This window comes from Lutra lutra, chromosome 7, assembly GCF_902655055.1.
Source record: "Lutra lutra chromosome 7, mLutLut1.2, whole genome shotgun sequence".
Classification (NCBI taxonomy): domain Eukaryota; kingdom Metazoa; phylum Chordata; class Mammalia; order Carnivora; family Mustelidae; genus Lutra; species Lutra lutra.
The window spans coordinates 30,858,284-30,871,510 of NC_062284.1; the positions used below are offsets into that span (position 1 = coordinate 30,858,284).

Sequence of the window (13,227 nt, forward strand, 5' to 3'; positions counted from 1 at the left end):
AAATGCCTTAACAATAGAAGCCATGTAACTTGGGTCTGAGGTTATGCCCTATAAAACCAGCCTGTGAGATCGGGACGGGGTCACCCTCTTTGGAGGCGGCCCTGGCCGATCAGTCTGACTTCTGATGCCTGGCATAAAAATAAAACTTTGCCTTACTTTCAATTTGTATTAGTCTCGCTCCTTTGATAACGGACCCCAACACTGACCACTTCAGGGGCCTGCTGGGGCTGACAGTAAGGACACAGATTGGGGGCGGGTGTCTCCTTGTGCTTTGGGAAGTCTCTCTGGTGGCAGAAATCCCAGTCGGAGCCTTGGCACCCGAAGTCTGGGAGGGGCTGTGTGTGGGCTGGAGCCAATAGGAGAAGGAGGGAGGTGGACCGCTTTGTTAGCTCACTTAGCCTTGAGCTGGTGCTTATAAGCTGGACCTTGGGGGTCCAGGGCCGGAGTCACCCTGGCAGTCCCGCTGCAGTGCGAGCCGAGCAGGGGTTGCAGCCGCCGTGGGGGACAGCATGCTGGCCAAGGGGCTTCCTCTTCGCTCAGTCCTGGTCAAAGGCTGCCCACCCGTCCTGAGTGCCATGCGGGAGGGTCTGGGGCATCCCAGGATGCCCACTGGGGAGGGGGCCAGTATCTCCACTCAGATTCCTCGCCCCTTCAGTGAGATCCCCACCCCTGGAAACAATGGCTGGCTAAATCTGTACAATTTCTGGAGGGAGATGGGCTCACAGAAAATCCACTACCACCAGGTCCAGAACTTCCAGAAGTATGGTCCCATTTATAGGTAAGCCTGGCAGTGTGGGGCTGGTGGGATAGGGAGGTAGAGGGGCCTGGGAAGCCTTGCTGGACTTGGCTTCCCCAAAAGTTCGGCCCTCCATTCCAGCCTCTTGTCTACTTTTTTTTTTTTAAAAGAGGGTGGGTAGGGGCAGAGTTGGAGAATTCTAAGCAGGCTCCGTCCCCAGCATGGAGCACGACATGGGGCTCGATCTCACAACCCTGAGATCACGACCTGAGCCAAAATCAAGAGTCGGACACTTAGCTGACTGTGCCACCCAGGTGCCTCTGCTCTTATCTACTGCTGACTTGATTTCTCTCATGCCTGAGGATGGTGGCAGAAGGAAGAAGCCTTCCCAGAGAGTGAGTTCTGTTCCCAGCCCCGAGGCCTCACTGCTGCTCAGGACCTACACCCTCTGAAACTTTCCTGGGGGGGAGGTGGGGGAGGCTCTATTCACTGTCTCCCTACAGCCATTATCCTCTAGACACCTTGGAAGGTAAAGTTGTCACCCCCACTGTCAGAGGCAACTGAGGCCCAGAGGGGTGGGCATACTTGCCCCTGTCGCCCAGCTGGGTCCCTGTCCCGCTGGGATGCTGGCCTCTCTTCTCAGCCCCAGGCAGATCTGGAACAGCTGATTTTGTCCCCTCCACTCAGCCTGGCTAGAGCTCCAACTTTCCAAGCATCTGCCTTGATTTCTGCCGGGAGGAAGGACGCAGAAAGGTCATTTAGCCTCTGAGTGGGGCGGTGGTCTGAGGGCGGGGTGGGGGGTGTCTCAGGTGCTCAAGCTTCAAGCCATACTTGGGTTCTGTTCTGAGGGGACACTTAAGGGGTAAGGGATGGTGGAGGTGTCAGCTGGGGGCAGGGAGGGGACACCAGGAGGGACAGTGTGTTTTACTTTAAGAGAAAGGGTCAAGGTGGGGAAAGGGCACTGGTGGGCTATGTTGGCTGGCTTGTTAGTGGGCTTGGGGTGGGAGGGCAGGCATGTTTCCTAAGGGTCCAGCTGGTCATTCTTCTTCCTTCTCCCTCCCACAAGCCCTTTGGAAATCCGAAGTGTCTTTCCTACAGCTGGTTGGAGGCAGGGAGCCCCCGGGCTGAGTGCCAGGTTTGGAAGAAGGTGGTTTCTCACTTCCAGGAGATGGTCTGTTATCCCTGATTTCTTCTCCTTCCTTCCTCTTCCTTCTTTCCTCCTCCTCTTCCCCTGCTTCCTCTCCCTCTGGTAGGAACTCCTTCTTTTATCAAGCCCCTTTCTGTTTTCTGAGTCACTATCGTCTGAACCTCTTGTCACGTCCTTGAATTTGATGTTCACTACTCACATTTTACAGATGGAGAAACTGAGGCCGGGAAGGAGAGGGGTCTTGCCAAGGTCACACAGCTCATCAGGGCAAAGCCAGGGCTACTTTTGGAACCATAACTGTCTGACTCCTAGTTCAGTGTCAGTGTTCATGGCTCAGAAATTATAAACTTCTGAATACATGTGATTAAACAATTCAGAAAAAATATGGGCAAGTGCAAATGGAAATTGCAGTCAGATGGAATCTCGATGTTGATAATATTTATGTAGCATAGAGAATGTGAATATATGAGGTATGCTGTTTAGCGGGGTCCCACAAGGACATCTAGATGACTTCTTTCCTCTTTTTGCTCTCTTTTTTTTTTTTAAAGATTTTATTTATTTATTTGACAGACAGAAATCACAAGTAGGCAGAGAGGCAGGCAGAGAGAGAGAGGGAGAAGCAGGCTTCCCGCCGAGGAGAGAGCCCGATGCGGGGCTCGATCCCAGGACCCTGGGATCATGACCTGAGCCGAAGGCAGAGGCTTTAACCCACTGAGCCACCCAGGCGCCCACCCTTTTTTTTTTTAAAGATTTTATTTATTTATTTGACAGAGAGAGATCACAAGTAGAGAGGCAGGCAGAGAGAGAGGGGGAAGTAGGCTCCCCGCTGAGCAGAGAGAACCCAATGCGGGGCTCGATCCCAGGACCCTGAGACCATGACCTGAGCCGAAGGCAGAGGCTTTAACCCACTGAGCCACCCAGGTGCCCCCTCTTTTTGCTCTTTAATATGATTTTTAAAAGGCAGCACAGTAGTCCGTGGTGTGGATAAGCCCTTTGATTGAAGCCAGCCCTGTAAAGTGGACACCTAGCCTGCTCGGGGATATTTTGCTATTAGACAACTTGTTTATCCATCTCACACAGCAGACCACTGCCTTGGGCTAGATTCCCAGAGTTGGAATTGGTAGTAATAATAGCCATTCAAGGATTTTGCTGAGCTGGGTGGGGGGATGGAGATAGTGGTGTTAGGACACTTGGAAAAACACTGAGGGAATCTTCTGGGAGGCCATGGATGAGGCCCAAGGAGACTTGGGAAGGTAGGCTGGGGCTTAATGGGTCAGTGGTTAAAGAGCACTCTCCCTCTCCCTCCTCCCCTCCCCTCTCCTCTCCTTTCCCCTCTTCCTCTCCTCTCCCCTCCTTTCCTCTCCTCCTCACTCCTCCCTCCCTCCCTCCCTTCCTCCCTCCCTTTGAGGAAGGGGGAGGGGAGAGAACTTGGCTTATACCTGTATGTTTTTACATTTTGCCTTATATGTATCTTGAATTAACTTTCTTACGTAAAAGGCAGAAGCACACGAGAAGTGGACTTTTCTGACGTTTCCACCGAGACCATCTACAAAGTGCTTTGTGACATGTATCTGTCCTCGAGGCCTGAGGCTTTACTGTGGTTTTGTTTGAATAGAGGCAAATTGGCTTATTGGAATCCAAGGAGAGGCAGGGTGGCCATTCCCAGCATTTCCGTCCTAGAGCCTAGAAGGGATTGGCTGGCGGGGTGCGTGGACTGCCAACCAAGCCGTCTACACTGAGCCACTCCAGGGGCGAGTGACCACGCCGTTTCTGAGCTCTGCAGTGGGTGTCATGGGGGAGGGTACTGAGGGTGTGGACACGTAGGAAGAGAAGCATGGAAGGGAGGACTTGATGGTCCTTGGGGGCAGAGGGGTGGGAGGAGGGGGTGCTGGTCCTGGGGACATGGCCTGGCAGGACAACAGCTACTGGGATGAGGAGCAAATGCTGGAACTTGCAGAATGCCCTCACAGGGTCCCATAAACAGACTTTATCATCTGGTCCTTCAGCAACCCTGCATCCCTATTTTAGAGAAAAGGAAACCGGGGCTCAGAGAAGGTGAGCGATTTGCCTCAGGTAACACAGCAAGGAGGCTGTGGAATGGGGATCCACTCTCAGGACCATTTGCCCTATGCTCTAGTCCCTGAAGCACTAATACCGGTCCTGCCCAGGGCCTGCTGGGCTTTCCTGGAATCCGCCATAGCTCTTCTCATCCGTTCCTCCAGGGAGAAGCTGGGCAGCGTGGAATCGGTTTATATCATCGACCCTGAAGACGTGGCCCTCCTCTTTAAGTCTGAGGGTCCCACACCAGAACGATTTTGCATCCCGCCCTGGGTGGCCTATCACCAGTATTACCAGAGACCCCTTGGCGTCCTGTTGAAGTGAGTCTTGGGCCATCTCCCGGGGGCTGGAGGGAGATGACAGAGAGCTGTGGCCGGGGCACTGCTGGGCCAGGCTTGCATTACCTTTTCTGGCTGCGGTCTCTAGGCAAATTCCTGGCATCTTCCCCTCTTCATAAACTACACCTCCACCCTTCAGGGAAGTGCTCAGGTTGAAGATCGTAATGAGTAAATAAAGCCCCAGAGAAGTTCTCACTGATTGGCTCACTCATTAAGTCCCATCTTATTGAGCACCTACTATGCGCTAGGCTCTGGGGTACAGTGACAAGTAGGGCAGGGTCCCGCCACCATGAGTCTGCAGGGGCAATAAGAAATGCAGACAAGTCAGTGTATTTAAGAGTAACGGATACCACATTCTACCAAATGCTCAAAAAAATTTTAAATGTGCATGTCAGGTGTTGCTGAGGATACAGAGAGACAAGAGCTCTTGTAGCTTGCTAGTGGCGGTGAAGGCTGGCGCTGTTGTTTCAGAAAATGGCTGGACACTCCCTCCTGCACTTGGATATTCCCCTCCCCACCAGACAGCAGTCTCTGCTCAGGGATAGACCTCTGGGGAACGGAACAGGACGAGAGCTAGAATGTTTGCGGCAGTGCTGTTCTGGCAGCCAAGCCCAGGAAACCAGCTAAACGCCCAACGGGAGTGAGCATGAGTGAGCGCGGGGGCCCACACCAGTCACAGTGAATGGACTCAGTGACCAGCAGTGATCCAGATGATACTTAAAAATATAAAATCAGTGGAAAAAGCAAATCATGACAGCCTTTTTAAGAAGCTGAAAACAAGTATACTATTTAAGATGGATAAGACCATATTCAAAAGCAAACAAGGGAGTCAGGCTGGCAGTCCCCTGGGCCAGGGAGACAGCAGGTGGGAGGACCTGAGGGTCCTCTAAGGTACTGTCGCTACAGGTGGGCGCATCTAAGCTACTGTCAAGTTCTAGTTTCCGTGTTGCCTGGTGGGTTTGTAATAACATCCTTATAAACAAGCAAAGCCCTAAAACTACAAAGAGGGCTTTGCACAGATCTATTTTCGAGTGTGGGCCGTTTAAGCTGAAGTTTCTCACTAACCCACTTCAGGGCACCTGAGGTCCCCCACCAGCGTCAGTAATGGGACACGTTGGGGGTGCGGAGGAGGAGAGATCGGTCAGTTGTGTCTCTGCAGGTGAGACGGTGACCTAGAGGGGTGCTGGAGTGGTAGGAGCTGAGTGTTAGTCCAGAGGAAGGGAAGGCAAGCCTGCAGGGAGGCAAACAGTAGAGGATTTGCAAGTTACTTAGAGGTGCTAAGAATAGGACCTCCTGGCCTCAGCAGCTGCAGAGGGAGTGGAGGAGGAATGGGGGATTTGCTCTCCTTCGCCCTCTTTCTCCCTATCCCCTCCCCCAGGCCAGGCAACAGCTGGGAGATGGGAGGCCCAGGGCATTGAGGGTGGAAGTGAGTGCGGGCTCTGAGCTATGGCTCAGCCGAGTCAGCCCCCTCTGTGTTTGCCAGGCATGGGGTCTGTGACCGTCAGGGCCTGAGGGCCTGTGTTTTCTCAGGAAGTCAGGAGCTTGGAAGAAAGACCGGCTGGTCCTGAACCAGGAGGTGATGGCCCCAGAGGCCATGAAGAACTTCATTCCACTGCTGGATCCAGTGTCTCAGGACTTTGTCAAAGTCCTACACGGACGCATCAAGCAGCAGGGCTCCGGAAAGTTCTCAGGGGACATCAGTGACGATCTGTTTCGCTTCGCCTTTGAGTGTAAGGGGCTTTTGTCTACCTGGCAGTGGTCCTGTGGGTGGGAGAACCCATCCTCCTACCTGAAGACCCAGCATAGACCCTGAAGAAGTATTGGCATTGGCTTCTGGGATGAGCTGCTGGATCCATCCTCTACCTCTCTCTCTCCTGGGACATTGACCTTCGGGGTCTGGGAGGGGAAGGGAGGGTTGGGTGGTTAATCTGAATTGGGTATTTGAGGATGTGTAGGAGTTTTACAGATAGGGTAAGGAGGTCAGACAGTATGGGCAGAGGGAACAGTGTGGGCGAAGGCCTCATGGCTTGATGGGGATCATGGGGTCGCTGCAGATTTGGGATGCCCAGAGTTTGGTACGAAATCAACAAATTCCTGACCCAGTAGGCACTAGGTGTCTTCTGGGCTGTGAATGGCTTATTACCAGGGCTGTGTTCCCTAGTCTCCTGTCTGACCTGTTTCAGGAAATAGCCAATTCGGTCAATTATGGATGAGAAATCTGTATCTCTTCCTAGGAAGAAAGCCCAGAGGGTGCTCGGGGTGCTGGGGGAAGGGTGGGGGGAGCCGTTTCGGCCCTTTCCGTGCCCTTTCCCATCTCTGCTGGAGACTCTGCTTCCCACCACACATCTTCCACGTGCCCCTCTCAAGGACCGGAGTGGTCACCAGCCCTGCAATTTCAGCCTTTGGGGACTCAGGCTTCAGTTTCTTGATGAAAGAGCCTGAGGTTGGGCACGGGAGATCCTGTGTGTTGGCGGGGGTGGCTGTGAGGTTCCTGGGAGCTGCAGCCCTCAGAAGGGGCCCTTCTGCCCGCCTCTGTAGCCATCACCAACGTCATGTTTGGGGAGCGCCTGGGGATGCTGGAGGAGAGAGTGGACCCTGAGGCCCAGCGATTCATCGATGCTGTCTACCAGATGTTCCATACCAGCGTGCCCATGCTCACCTTCCCCCCGGAACTGTTCCGTCTATTCAAGACCAAGACCTGGAGAGACCATGTGGCTGCATGGGATGTGATTTTCAATAAAGGTGAAGACTGCATCCTGGGTAGCCAGGTCTGGGAGTCAGGAGAGCCCTGTCCACCTTGAAGAGTGGGAAACCCAGGCCTGGGAGTGGGGAGAGAGAGAGGTAAGAAGCCCCTGTCCTTTGGTGGGCAGACACAGGAGGCGGGGAGGTTCTGGAACCCCTGGCCATGGAGGGCTAAAGCCTGGCTATTGGAGATGGTTAGATTTTTCTGGAGAAAGAGGATCAGAGCCATTCCTCTTTTCTTTGAGAGGAGCCCAGGATCCCCAGAGGGTTAAGGACCAGTGCTTCAGACACAGCTGTGCTTGGTGACAGCTTGGTGGGAGAGATCGGTAAGGCAGGGTGAAATAGGTTGACTGGGGTGTGGTGCTGAGGCCAGACCTGGAGTCAAATCCACACTGCCCCTGACACCCCATGACCTTGGGCAAATCACTATCCTTTTGGACTTCTGTTTCCTTATCTGTAAAATGGGAATGGCATCACTTACTACCGAGAGCCATGGTCAGGTATTAGATGGTGACGAAGGGTTTAGCAGAGTGTGTGTGCTCAGCAAAGGGGCCGCTGGAAAGCTGGGTCCCTGAACCCTCAGCCCTTGGTACCGCCTCCCACTTTCTCTCTCACCCACACAGAGCTCATTTCTTTTCCCATCCTGCACAGCCGAGATCTACACCCAGAACTTCTACTGGGACCTGAGGCAGAAGAGAGACGTCAACAATTACCCGGGTATCCTCCACCGCCTCCTAAAAAATAACAAGCTGCTTTTTGAGGACGTCAAGGCCAATATCACAGAGATGTTGGCCGGGGGTGTGGACACGGTGAGGTGGCCCTCAGCACATCCTGTCCCTTCTTGGGCCCTGGGCCCCTTCCCTGCCAGTCCACTCCATCGCCTGGGGTGGGTCTCCCTTTCCTGGCTGCATTTCTTAAATATTGATCTCCTAGAAGGCTGGGGTCACATCCAACACCCATGGAGCTTGCCTTGAGGCCGATCCACCATTTTCTCTTTGCCTGTGAGAAGGAAGCATCTAGGTGGAGGTGGTGGGGTTGTGCATGGGGTCACACAGTGAGAAGGGAGAAGCCCTCCAGTCACAGGTGGAGAACACAGAGCACTGGATTCAGGAAGGCAAGCAGGCCCTCCGAAGAGCTGGGAGCCGGTGGAATTTGCCCCGGGCTCTCGTTGTCTCCCGTCCTCCCCACTCCAGACCTCAGTCTCCCTTGGCACCCCCAGTGCCTGAAGGCATGCTCCGTGGTGCCTCCCTCGGGTCCTTTCCACAGGCAGGACGTTACCCCAGAAACTTCAGGAATGACAAAATATCTGGCCTGTGTACCTCCCTTCTCCCAATACCATCTGCTGTGAGAGTGAGGGTTAACTATTTAGTGTTTATTAGTTATTAGTTGGGATTCGGGCACTGAGACTATAAAGATGAATACAAGAGACCTCAAAGGTCCCTTATGGCTCGTAGAGGAAGGGGCAATCAGTGCTGGCGCTGCCATAACAGAATTAAAAAACAGAACTTTAAAGATTTTATTTATTTGATAGAGCGAGATCACAAGTAGGCAGAGAGGCAGGCAGAGAGAGAATGGAGGAAGCAGGCTCCCTGACTAGCAGAGAGCCCGATGCGGGACTCTATCCCAGGACCCTGAGATCATGACCTGAGCCGAAGGTGGGGGCTTAACCCACTGAGCCACCCAGGCGCCCTAAAAAACAGAACTTTATTCTCTTGCACTTCTGGAGCTAGAAGCCCAGATCCCCATGGTGGGGCGGGTTTCTTCTGGGGCCTCTCCGTGGCTCGTGGATGGCTGTCTTCTCCCTGTGTCTTCACACGGTCTGTGTGCCTGCCTGTGGCCTAATCTCTTCTTCTTTAGAAGCATCCCAGTCCTATTAATTAGGGACCGCCCCCCCCCCCAGGACCTCATTTTACCTTTGCTCTGCAAAGGGCCCTATCTCCTGATACGGTCCCATTGTGAGGTACTGGGGGTGGGGGTTAGGACTTCAACCTAGGAGCTTTGTGGGGACATGACCCATCCTGTGACAAGGAGGCAGCCCGCGCCCAAGGGACCATGTCACTGTGCTGTAGGGCCCGATAGCCAGGCAAGTGCCAAGGAGGAGAGAGGAGCAGGAGAGTTTCTGGACCAGGGAGAAGCAGGTGTCAAATCCCCCGTGTTAATAACTTTCTTGTCCAGGTGTCATCTTTGTGTTGTGCTCTAACACAGGACTGTGGGTCTATGGGACAGGCTGCCGATGAGCCTTTGAGCGTATTTTAAACATGGTCAGTAATGTAGAAGACATCTTCCAAACTGCTTGCCTGCACCAAAGTAGGGGTCCTTGGGTAGCATTTATGAAGCCTGTCCTATATGGCAGTCAGGGGTCTAAGTTTTTCACACATAATAACTCATTGAGTAATCCCACATGGCACTGATAGATACGTTACTATTACCCCTCAGTGTTAGCTGAGGAAACTGAGGCACAGAGAGTTCAAGTCACTTAGTCAAGGTCACACAGCCAGGAACTTCTTTACTACTTTATTAAACAAGTATCTCCTGAGTAGCCACTCGTGTGTCAGACCTTGGAGGTAATAAGACAAATGCACACATTTGCTCCGAGTCTTAAAGACAGAGTACATCCTTGCTTCCTGGTTTGGGGAGGGGAATTCTAGAAAGAGGAAACGGCAGGAGGAAGACTTGTGGGCTTTGGGAGCTGCACGTAGCTCCGTGCAGCTAGAGCGGGAGGTGCATGTCGGAGAGAGGGGAGCAGTGGGGCTGGGAGTGGTGGGCAGGTGTTGGGGGACCCTGTGGGTCAGGCACGAGCTTCTGGGGCCACATAAGGGTTTTAAGCTGAGAGGTGACTACCTGGCACTTTTTTTCCCGAGTGTGCCTGCTGGAGGGAAGGAGGAGAGTGTCTAAACCTCTTGGACAAAAATAAGATCCCTAGTAAGATGACATGTCCTGGCCGTAAGAGGGAGGGCGGCTTCCACCTAGGGTCCTACCATGGAAGAATCTGGGGCTGTGGAGCTTGACCAGTGACCCTCATACCTCCAGCGTAGGGCTAATGGTCACTGCCTCCGCCTAATGCCCAGTGGAGCTGGTTCGTCTTGGGATAAGCCCATGCTAACTGCAACACCGATGGGAGAAAGGTCGGGCGCTTCTGGTTTCAGTATCTTTGGGCCTCACTTTATTTTATGCTCCCACAGCCAAAGGCCGAGGTTTAGGGGAAGGTCTAGTGGGAGACGGGTGGAACGGCCATCATTAGGGATAACAACCCTTACAGAAGTAGGATTTAGCTTCCAAAGCCCTCCGGGGGTCCTCTGGAAGAAGGCATTGGCTGTATGGCTAACTCCACTGGCTGGGGAAATAGGTGGGCTCTGGTGACAAGGACAGGGACAAGCGCTGCCCAGACATTTCTGCTCTGGGGGGTGAGAAAGGCTTTTTTGGACCTTCTCCTTCAGAAATTTGTTTTGCTTTTGTGGATGGTGTTCTCTGGATACAAGGAGGAGGAGGGTGGGCAGAGATGCTTGGAAATGAAAGTTGAGCATAGGTTTAAATGTTCCAGGAGTGACAAGTCCTCCTTCTCCTCCGCCCCCGCCCCCACCTCCGCCCCCCGCCAGACATCCATGACTCTGCAGTGGCACCTCTACGAGATGGCACGCAGCTTGAGGGTGCAGGAAATGCTGCGGGAGGAGGTCCTGGCCGCCCGGCGCCAGGCCCAGGGAGATGTGAGCGCGATGTTGCAGCTGGTCCCGCTCCTCAAAGCTAGCATCAAGGAGACACTGAGGTAAGCCTGCCCCTCCCTGCCTGCCCTCCTCATCCCCCAGATCCCTGGGCAGGGCACAAGGGAGGGGATTGGTGGCAGGCAGCAAGAAGTCCAGGGGAGACAGCTGGGAATGGGGAGGGAGGAAATAAGGGTAGGGATCCTGTCTCCAGAATCCCCCCCGGGGTGCGGTGGCTGGGGCTGAGCCGCCATGTGGGGTGTCCGGGCCTCAGGAGCATCAGCCCTGAATGTTTCTTCTGGCAGGATCCACCCCATCTCTGTGACCCTGCAGCGGTATCTTGAAAATGACTTGGTTCTTCGGAATTACATGATTCCTGCCAAGGTAAGGGCAGCCGGGCGGGCTGCCGGCTCTGCCAGTCAGACAGAGGAGGCTGGGGGTGGACTGCAGTCGCACACAGATGGTGGTGATTGGGGTTTCTGTCCCCTCTTTCTTCCTGGAGCTGGCGGCTGGGGTCCTTGGCAGCAACAGTCCAAGTGTGAACCAAGGGCAGGGGTACTGGCCATAGTGGGGGACGATCTCTGGAAGGTTGCCCACGTCCAGGTTACCCCATGGGCTGTCTGGGTCTTGGGAACCCTTTGGGGCTCAGCAAAGGGCAGGACAATCCCTGGGGCCATCCCTGGCCTTGAGTCTTCCGGTCAGGCCCACTGGATGGGTGAGGTTCAGGGAGGGCTGGGGCCTTTTTCAAGGTCACACAGCAGGCAGCCTCTTGTGCCGGGAAGCTGGACAGCCTGGGTCGGGGTGGGAGCAGGAAGCTGAGTTATGCTCCAGGCTGTGAGGCCTATACCCAGTCCTCTGCCCACCTTGTCCCCAGACGTTGGTGCAGGTGTCCACCTATGCCATGGGCCAGGACCCCACTTTCTTCTTCAATCCGAGCAAGTTTGACCCAACCCGATGGCTGGGTAAAGACAAGAACCTCATCCACTTCCGGAACCTGGGCTTTGGCTGGGGTGTGCGACAGTGCGTGGGCCGGCGGATCGCTGAGCTCGAGATGACCCTCTTCCTCATCCACGTGAGTCCAGTCGGGGACATCGGGGCAGCCTGGGCTGGCTGTGGCCTGAAGGAAGGCACTGACCCTCCTACTCCCACTCTGCCCAGAGCCCAGGGAGCACAGGGCTGGGGACATCGGTTTCCCTGACTTACCCTCCTCCTCCCCGACAATTTTGGGCTACTCTACTACTGCCTTCTCTTTTGGGCTAATCTGCTTATTATCCAGGGGTGTCCCCTGGCCATCTATTCCCTCCAAGTGGTGACAGGGTGGGTGTGCGGTGGAACAAGGTTTTGTCAAAGCTAAGGCGAATCAAGGGGACAAAGCACCCAGGGTGTATTTCATGCACTGGGCCGGGTAAACAGGAGCTGTGTTGACCCCTCAGAGCTCCTCGAGTCCCACTCGACAGGCAACACCCACAGGTGAATGAGCCTGGCCCCGGAGGGGAGAGAGCCCCTTCGAAACTCTCCCCTAAGCCCACCACCTCTTTCTCAGATTCTGGAGAACTTCCGAGTTGAAATGCAACATCTCTGTGATGTGGGCACCACGTTCAACCTCATCCTGATGCCCGACCAGCCCATCTTCTTCACCTTCAGGCCCTTCAGCCAGGATCCACCCCCGTTGTGATTAGGGAGGGTGGACTCTGCCTCTGCCACCCACCAAGCCAGCAGGGGTGCTGGAGGGAGGCCCAAGGGGGTGGCACCCTAGGTGGTGTCAGCTCGTCTGTCCTCAGTCCCCCTCCCTTGCTCCTTTTGGACCAGCTCTGAGAAGAGAGAGTCCGTACTCAGGGGTCAGCTGCCTCAGCTCAGCCAGGACACCCCTCTTTCCTGCCGCCTCTTCCCCCTCTTCACCTGCCCCAGGAAGGCAATAAAAGGCTGAACTACGTGATGTGTTTTCATTTCTATCTGACCCCCTGGGTTTCCATCACTCCAGTGGGGATTCTCCCTGGCCTGGGTCAACGGTGGGGTCTGAGCACGAATGAGAAAGCCCGAGGCAGCTGCGCTTGAAGCCCTCTCTGCTGGGACTCCCGCCCCCTACAGTAGCTCAGGAGCCAGTAGGGTCGACCTCCTTGTTGCCTGGGGTAGAGGTGATGCAGGGCAGGCTGGCGGTGGGCTGTTGCCACTGTGAGGGGCCTACCAGAGCTGTAGGCAGAGGGACAAAGGACCTTGTTTCTGTTGAAGGCATAGGGTGGCCTGAGAGGTGTGGGCCGATCTGGCTTCTAGGCAGGGCGGCCTGGCAGGAGTGAGGCTCTGATTGGCTGGACCTTGGGTGGGCGTTCCCTGTGGGGTCCTGAGACTTCCTGCCAAGGCCCAGCTAGAGTTCTGGGGGAAGCTAAGGCTGAGTGAGTGAGTGAGGGTCTGGTGTGAGGCGGCTGACCTAGAGAATAAGAGGCCAGCATGCTTTCTTTGCCCCACCTGACCTTTCTCTGGGCTTCTCCAGGCCTCAGCTTCCTGTTCTAG

General features: G+C 54.7%; 1 protein-coding gene across 3 annotated transcripts; it reads left to right on the forward strand.

Annotated features, from left to right (window-relative positions):
• The first annotated feature begins 345 nt into the window (after positions 1 to 345).
• Positions 346 to 12,653, forward strand: LOC125105609 (cholesterol side-chain cleavage enzyme, mitochondrial). Of its 3 annotated transcripts, none has more exons than XM_047739223.1 (9): positions 365 to 778; positions 4,106 to 4,261; positions 5,810 to 6,009; positions 6,818 to 7,021; positions 7,673 to 7,830; positions 10,618 to 10,784; positions 11,025 to 11,103; positions 11,594 to 11,791; positions 12,263 to 12,653. In XM_047739223.1, the coding sequence occupies exons 1-9, from the start codon at positions 510 to 512 to the stop codon at positions 12,392 to 12,394; spliced, it is 1,563 nt and encodes a 520-aa protein (XP_047595179.1). In that variant the 5' UTR covers positions 365 to 509; the 3' UTR covers positions 12,395 to 12,653. The 3 variants fall into 3 exon arrangements, with proteins under 3 accessions (XP_047595178.1, XP_047595179.1, XP_047595180.1); XM_047739224.1 differs by lacking the exon at positions 365 to 778 and adding an exon at positions 3,534 to 3,588; XM_047739222.1 differs by lacking the exons at positions 11,594 to 11,791; positions 12,263 to 12,653 and having other exon boundaries at positions 346 to 778; positions 11,025 to 11,569.
• Positions 12,654 to 13,227: the final 574 nt, after the last annotated feature.